The 8,318-nt window shown below is 41.8% G+C and overlaps 1 protein-coding gene across 1 annotated transcript; it reads right to left on the reverse strand.

Annotated features, from left to right (window-relative positions):
* LOC123168437 (plastid division protein PDV1) lies at positions 1–2,451 on the reverse strand. Its single transcript, XM_044586323.1, has 2 exons — positions 2,104–2,451; positions 1–1,084 (listed from the first exon to the last, which is right to left on the reverse strand). Exons 1-2 carry the CDS (start codon positions 2,404–2,406, stop codon positions 587–589), a joined length of 801 nt encoding a protein of 266 aa, XP_044442258.1. The 5' UTR covers positions 2,407–2,451; the 3' UTR covers positions 1–586.
* Positions 2,452–8,318: the final 5,867 nt, after the last annotated feature.

Here is an 8,318-nt window from a genome sequence, read left to right on the forward strand (position 1 = left end):
AACAAGGCACAAGAAAGAGCAATTCACAACTCAACCCTTTGAAGGCTATGCCACATGCACCTCATTGTACTTTTGCGTGCTTGTACTTTGGCTCAGTTATATACAAATCACAGGGTGAAGTTATCAATCAAGCAAAGAGCCTTTGGGCCATGACACTAGTCGTAGAGGCAAACGAATGAAGCATAGCATCACAATGTCTAGCCTGATTTGCAACCCCAGCTGCTGGTGACTGGTGACTGGTGAGGGAACATTGGCTTGTGGATCCTCTCCAAGTTCATCACCATAGATGTTGTACAGTAATAACCAAACAAACAGATTCAAATGTCGCAGCCCCAGAACGAGATATGTTGCCCTAGTACCATACAATTGTTGTGGTTAGTTGAAGAAAAGGGAACCGACTTGCAGATACTTCCGGTGCATCTATTGCTAATCTCAAACCATTTACATCCTGTGTGGTACAGCTTCTAACGATGAAGGTAGACTGTAGACCAGCCCATCCAAAAGAATGCAATGGCTAGTGCCTAGTGACCTAACAAAACCGACCAAAACTCAATGGAGAACAAAGCTTCCTGTATCTGATGATTGCTCAACCTCTAGCTAATAACACTTCCAAATGCTTTCCTTTACTGTCTTTTCTTGACCCTCCAGAAAGAGAACCATTGTCGGCTCTCCTATATTGGGCTGCTGGCGTTTGTTTACCAGAGGCCAATTGATGAAGCTGCAAGAATGTGAGCATACTTACTGCAAACACGGTAGCATTACCCAGCACGCTACCCATCCTCTCAAATCTTAAAATGTTCTTGGCTAAAGCAAAACTGCAGGATACCACACGCACCACCATGTTTGAACCATGCCCCCTGCGGTCCTCCTCATCTTCCCCTGATTGGCTGTGCGTCCCATACACATCTTCCGGCGAGACAAATTGGCTCTTGTCACGCACATCACCCACGAAACCCAAGGCTTCCTCAATGACACCATGCCCCTTTCCTCTATGTTCAGCCAACCTTGCAGCAAGGAGAATGCGACTTTGCTGCACCCTAGCAATCGCGGCATCTTGATCGGCACGCTGTTGTAACTGAACATCCTGCAAGCCATTTTGACACAAATAAGCAACATATTGTTTTTCAATCAGGGAATATTTGGTGCCAGATGTCTAGCTAGCACAAACGATCATGGTGAAGTGCCCCGTCAAACAAAATCATGTAGAAGTGCTTAATTTCACAGATGTGGAGAGAAGGTAACTTATATTGACCCTTGAAATTGCTCCTTTATAAAGCAGCATTATGTTCTCAGCCCATTCAGCTAAGACTCAATCATGTATGGTAAAAAATTGTACATCATATACCATAGAATGAAATGAGGGACACGGCAACAATTTTAACAATGAAGAGTTCCTATTGATACCTTATACAAGAGAACGACCAGGAAGAAGCTACATGGGTAACTACCATTAGCCAGAAGACAATGAGCTACATGACTAACAACCTGTGCCAATTGTGTGTCTTCGTACCATGATTGGGTACAAGGGAACGAGAGGTCCCAATTCAACAGATAAGATTCTCCCGGTGTATGTTACAACTATGGAGGGAAGACGCATGCCAACAGAAGTGAATCTGGCACTCAAATCACATGAGGACAAAATTGACGAAGAATACAAAGGCTTGTGATAACGAAACATAACAGTGACAAACAAACAAACAAAGCTAGCATCCAGCTCACAAATATGTGGCTTAATATCGTTGGTTTCCACATGGACGAACTGCCAAACAAGGAACATCTGTGGACCAAAACACAGAACAGCAATAATGAATGAGAAGGCCGACCTAGATTGCCTGAATAAGATGCGTGCTCACAATGTAAATGACAGGAACGATTGTTCATCTGAATCTGGATTTACAGATCAGCACGGTGGAGTCATCTCATCAAAAGAGAACAAACAAACTTAAAAGGAGATGATTAATTGCGCAAGGGAGGAAGCAAAGGCATGATAACAATCCACTGTATCATACTCTCTGGAGATGGTTCTCGCACGCGACATCAACGAGCCACGGATTTTTCAACTCGGAGGAAGACGAGGAGGGGGGAGGAGGTGAGGGAACTCACACGAAGGAAGTGGAGGTGGCCCTCGAGGTCCTCGAGCGCGGCGCGGATGGCGTGCAGGCCCCGCGCGTCCGCCATGGCCGCCGCCGCCGCGGCAAGGTCGACGTGCCCTCCCCCCTTCGGCGGCCGCTGCCCCTTGACGACTACGTGACCGTTGGGGGCGCCCCGGCAGCGGCAGGCCGGAAGGCCGGCGCAGGCGGAGAGGGCGAGGATGGCGTGGCTGAGCTTGTCGTGGAGGTCCCAGATGCGCTCCTGCAACGCCTCCGCCTCCGCTTCCGTCGCCGGCGTCTCCCAGTCCCATCTCATCTCATTCACGCGATTCGCTCGTCGCCGTTGGCGAGAAGGGAGAGGGGTGGGGGGGGGGGGGGGGGGGGGGGGGGGGGGGGGGGGTGGGGGCTGAAGAAGGCAGGCAGGCACGCGGGCACCCCTGCGCACGACGGGTGGAGCTTTTCTTCTCCTCCCTTGTGTTGACACAAAATACCTTTTTCTTTTTCTTTTTCTTTTTCTTTCTTCTCTTTGTATTCCTATAATTTTTTTTGAGGGTAATTGTATTCCTACAATTGCTTTGTGTCATGTGGTGGTGATGAGAGGGAGGAATCATTCCGGAATTATGCATTTCCAAAATGTAATGCAAGTTTTTACTTGTACTTTCAGATCATTGAGGTAACAGGTGGCAAATCCGTTATTCAAAAGAAAAAAAGAGGCGGTGAATCATAAAATATACTACTCACTCCGTTCCGTATTAGATATCGCTGATTTAGTACAAGTAGCGAGAGCTAATATGGAACAGAGAGAGTAGCAAAAAATGGGTCATTAACAAAATGGATGTACATAACAACTTCTGTATTTTTAGAGTTAACTTGATTACGAGAAAGCGAGCTTTATTCATGTAATTACTCCACTTTATTCTTTACTCTATATATATTGATTTGTTCAAGGAGAATTGCTACCTACTAATAGTTTGCTTTCGTGAGGAAAGTATACTGAATAATTTGGTTATAAGTATACAAAGTGTGGAGAGAAATTCATTTCCGAATTAATAACGAAATACATGAATTGACTCCAATTATGCACTCTAAAAATTTGAAGGCTCTCGAATATTGATGACAACTTTTGGCCTGCATAAAAACGGTCCTCAAGATGACATCAAATGAAAAGAATGTTCAGTATAAAAATTGCATGTCTCATGAAGGTGAACAAATATTTTTTTGGATCATCCCAATCCAAGGTCGTATGCAACTTCTACACACAATTTGTTGTATTGAGGACTACTTTTGGCCTATACAAAAATGGAGCCTAAAGGTTCTAGGCTATCTAGAAGCGTGCCTGCGCAAATATTCGATAAAGAGGTTTCGGGCTACCTTCGGGTCATCCAAAGGCGTACAACGACACATGAAAACTAGTCTGTGAAGTTCCGGGCTACCTCCGAGCTATCCAAAAGCGTGCAACATCGTGCTTGGAGGTGACCTGGAGGTTTGAGGATGACGTGTTTGAATTAAAGTAGATTTGAAGGTAGAGCAGAATTTTAAGTCATTTTCTTGTACGTAAAGTCTAACCGCCTCATATGTGGATGAGAGGTGACGACCGACTGATACAACAACACATGATCAAATAAATCAATCTACTTACTTTTTTATCCATTGTTCTTGGTTGTTCTTCATGTTGGGCGGCAGTGAACCTCAAGGCTCTTGTAGCGGTTAGGATGACCTATTGAAGCCATAGCCTGGTGGCGATACCCTGACATTGATGGCAAGTGTTGTAAAAGGGGGGAAAAGATGGCATCATCCGGGTGGTTCGAGAATGAGTCACTTCTCTCCTATCATTCGATGAAATGCGGCTCAAACTTGGTAGATATGGGCACAATGGGTGAGTAAGCATGCCCACAAAGTTTTGAGTTAAAAAGGAGTTGGCGCAAAGGAGTTGGGTTTTAAGAAAAAACTAGGGTTGAGGTTGTTTCTACAAAATTGTGGTGACCAACTCCAAGGCTTTGGGTATTTGTGGTTCACATTGCAAGGGTTTGCTAATGTGAATTTATGAGGTTTTTTAGAGTAGCAACAAATTTAGTTGCTTTAGAAAACAAAAATAAATCCTTCAAATTATTGTGGGGCATTTTATGGTAAATAATACTTTTGATGGATGAAGAATTGTTTATCAAGGTTTTTGGACAAGGCTTGGGCATTTTCCGGAACACCAAGGATAGGCAAGAAAAGAGGCTCAATCTGTATAAAATCCATGGAAAACAATAAATAAAAATGGAAATGGGGGTATAACACCCATCCCACTTGCTCTCTCTCTCTCTCATATCCCTCAAGCACCACCATCACGAGGACAACAACTGCTTCGCCACCTTCCCCTATGGTAGCAACGACAAACTTGATCACTTCGAGAATGGCTATGCGTTAAAACTTCCCAAATCCTAGGAAAGTGTGATTATATGTTGCCATGTCGATGGTTGGCTAGCATCGACTATGCATGCTAGAACAAATTTATGAGTTCCTCCATGGATAGGGTAGATTAGAATTGATGCATTATTGATCTGAGGTAACCCGATGGTAGCGTACATTAACATGTGCTCAAATTTTAGTGCAGAGTGCTACTTGTGAGTTGCGTTGGAATTTTCCCCGAAGAGGAAGGGTGAAGCAATATAGTAGTTCGTAAGTATTTTCCTTAGTGAGAACCAAGGTTATTGAATCAATAGGAGAATCACACCAAGCCTAGTGAACAACAACTGCACACACAAGAGCAAATACTTGCACCCAACACGGGCAAGAGGGTTGCCAATCCCCTTGAACTCGTTACTTGCAAGGATTAAATCCGGTAGTGGTAGATATATAAATTGCAAAAAAAAATAAAAGATAATAAATTGCAGCAAGGTATTTTTGGTTTTTGTAATATGATAAAAGTAGACCCGGGGGCCATAGTTATCACTAGAGTTTTCTCTCTTAGAACATAGCATACAGTGGGTAGACAAATTACTATTTGACAATTGATAGAAAATCACATAGTTATGATGTTATTCACGTCAATGGTCATGTATATAGGAATTACGTCTGTGACAAGTACACCGAAACCATTCTGCATCTACTACTATTACTACACCAATCGACCGCTATCCAGCATGCATCTATAGTATTAAGTTCATAACAAACAGAGTAATGCATGAAGCAAGATGACATAATGTAGACAGAATAAACTCATCAAATCACGTCGTTTTACCCTTAATGGCAACAATACAAATACGTGCCTCGCTACCCCTTCTCTCATGAGGTGAGGACATCTCAAGATTAAATCCATTACAAAGCACCTCTCCCACTTAATATAAATTAATCTAGTTGGCCAAACCAAATGGTTAGATCGGAGAGAAATACAAAGCTATAATAATCATACATAATAAAGTTCTAAAAAGACTCAATTACTTTCAATGAATAATCTAATCATAAACCCACAATTCATTCACTGGTTCAGCGAGGTGCTATACAGACGGTTTTTAACCCCTTTCCGTGACGACATTTTGAACCGTCGCCAAGTGAGTGACTGCGATAGGGGGGTCCTTCCCACACGACCCATAAACCGTCGAGAATAGGGAGCCTTGATGAATACAGTTGTCCCTATAAAACTGTTTCTGATATCTCGAATATCCCAAATGCTCCATCCTTGCTACTCATTTGTGCTCGCATTGCCATCGCAGTCGGTATTCTGTGGTGCTACGTTTACGATCCGTGGCTCATCACAAACAGTTCACGATTATAGAACATGTATGTTAAGTCGACAATCACACACATTCACTTTTCCCGAACCGTATGCGATAACTAATTAAGAAGATTAGCTAATAATCGTACGAGTGCCGGATAGGATTACGAAATGTCAAACCGTCGTAACGTCGTCGTACATGATAACTATCGCACACGCTATTCTGTGGTGCAACATTTATGATGCGTACCACATCATAAATAGTTCATGATTGCAAATCCTGTACGATAAGGCAACTATCACAAACGTTTAGTTTGCCCGCACCGTTTGTGATATTGTCTGACATCACACATGCTTTGCAAACGACAACTGTGTGCATGATCGCACATGTCTCCTCTCCGTGAACCGTGTCGGGTTATTGTGTATATCACAAACGTTTGTGTTTTAACAACCGTGTGCGCTGTAACAACCTGCAGAGTGTAATTTCACCATAATTTAAGTGCTGCTATTTAAAATTGTACCGGATTTGAATTTGAAAGTATGCTATAGCTTTATTCATATCGTTCAGGTTCAAACAACCAATGCATATTCGATTCATAGGTACATATGTTCAAGAATTACATAAGCACCAAATAAAGAATGATGAACCACGGTTGTATACTTGTACTATTAAAGATGGTAAAGAAAGAGGCGAAATATATTCTGGTTGCTGAACAAGGTGAAGCGGAATGCCCATATTGTGCCCTCCTCCATGCAGAAGGCACGCATGACTCTAGTCCAACCCCATGTGATGGCCGACCGCCCATCCTTCACTGTCTTCATGAACACATCTAGATAGTCATTGTGTTCTAGTAGAAATACTTTAACCTTTGCATGCCCACCAATCATGTAGTTTGAGTGGTAATCTTGAGTAAACTTCTTTGGCAACCGCTGCAAAGGAAAAATATTCAGACATTGTCATCTAACACAACTCATTATGGCAGTAAAAAGAAGGCTGCAGAGTTCTTACTTACCATCCTGCAGTTCGCTGTTGTCTTGGATAAAGTGTAAACAAATAGTTTAATTGCCATCTTTTGACCCATTTTACTAACAATCTTTATCAGCTTCCTCACTTGATGCTGGTTCATCAATATCTCATTGCCCCGTACGCAGGAAGGGTCAAAGCGCGGATCTTTACCAATGACATATGTACCTAAAAGCACCGAGTTAATATTAGAAGCTAAATAGCAATTGCACAATGATGTAGTACAACACTCCCTCCGTCCCATTATATAATATCTTATAACATCCAATATACTCACATATTGGATGAATTAACATCTTATATTATGGGCTGGAGGGAGTTTATTGCATTTTTACAAATTATCAGCTGATTAATTGTTTTTGTTGTTGCTATGCAGCCTAGGATTGCATATTTAGACATTAAGTACAGTGCATGTTGCTATGTAAGGTAACACTCTTCCTTGTTGCTATGCAGCCTATGATTGCATATTTAGACATTAAGTACAGTGCATGTTGCTATGTAGCCTCGGATATATTAGATATGGCCCTAGTTAACCTATCGATAAATGGGTTACAGATATATTCAGTTAAAAGTCTGATTCACCGATTAGTCCCTTATCAGACCCCGGCCTATATAGTACCAACTACCGATATCATGAACAGTGAGTATATATAAGCCATTGGATGAAACTAACCTCGATGGAAAACAACAGTCGTTCCCAAAATTGTCCTGTGTAAGTACATCGAGAGGCATGTTAAGCACAACAGGCTAAACATCAACCAAATATATCCATGGCAGACAAATAATCTCCAAACGGTAGCTTCAGTGTGCAGGTTTAAGTACGCTAGTTAAGCAAAACAATAAATGGAAAGATGTGTTAACTGCAACAGGCCTAACATTTAACAACAAGCAAATATAGTCATTCAAACTGGTATTGTGCCGGTCTAAGTACACTGTTTATTGTTAAATAAAAATGAAAAGGCATGTCAACCACAACATGCTTAACGACAACCAAATGTAGTCATTCATAGTGGTATTGTTGAAACTGGATGAAATTGAACTGCATAGTTCATACGTGCACATATAGAACATCACGTTGTGAATAACTGGAGTAAACAAGGCATACTACGAAGAACCGAAGATAGCATTTTTAACTAGACATATGCTAACTACAAACAACCGAACAACCAAAAAACTTTAAAAGAGCCATATGCTAGCTATAACAGGCTTAATAGCAAGCAAATATATGCATTCCTATCGGTATGTTTAAAACAAGTATTGATGAAAATGTACTGCACAATAAATAGTTGCACATATAGAGCATCAGATTGTGAACAACTAAAATAAACAAGGCATACTGCAAACAACTAAATATAGCAATTAAAACTAGACATATTCTCATGACACTACAAAAGGGACTCGACAAAACAAATCATGGGTACCCCCACTGTGAAGAGGCACGACAAAACAAATCATGGGTTTCCTCACTTGTCACAGATGGGCTCGTTCCCATGGGAAGAGCACG

Source organism: Triticum aestivum, chromosome 7D, assembly GCF_018294505.1.
Source record: "Triticum aestivum cultivar Chinese Spring chromosome 7D, IWGSC CS RefSeq v2.1, whole genome shotgun sequence".
NCBI classification, from domain to species: domain Eukaryota; kingdom Viridiplantae; phylum Streptophyta; class Magnoliopsida; order Poales; family Poaceae; genus Triticum; species Triticum aestivum.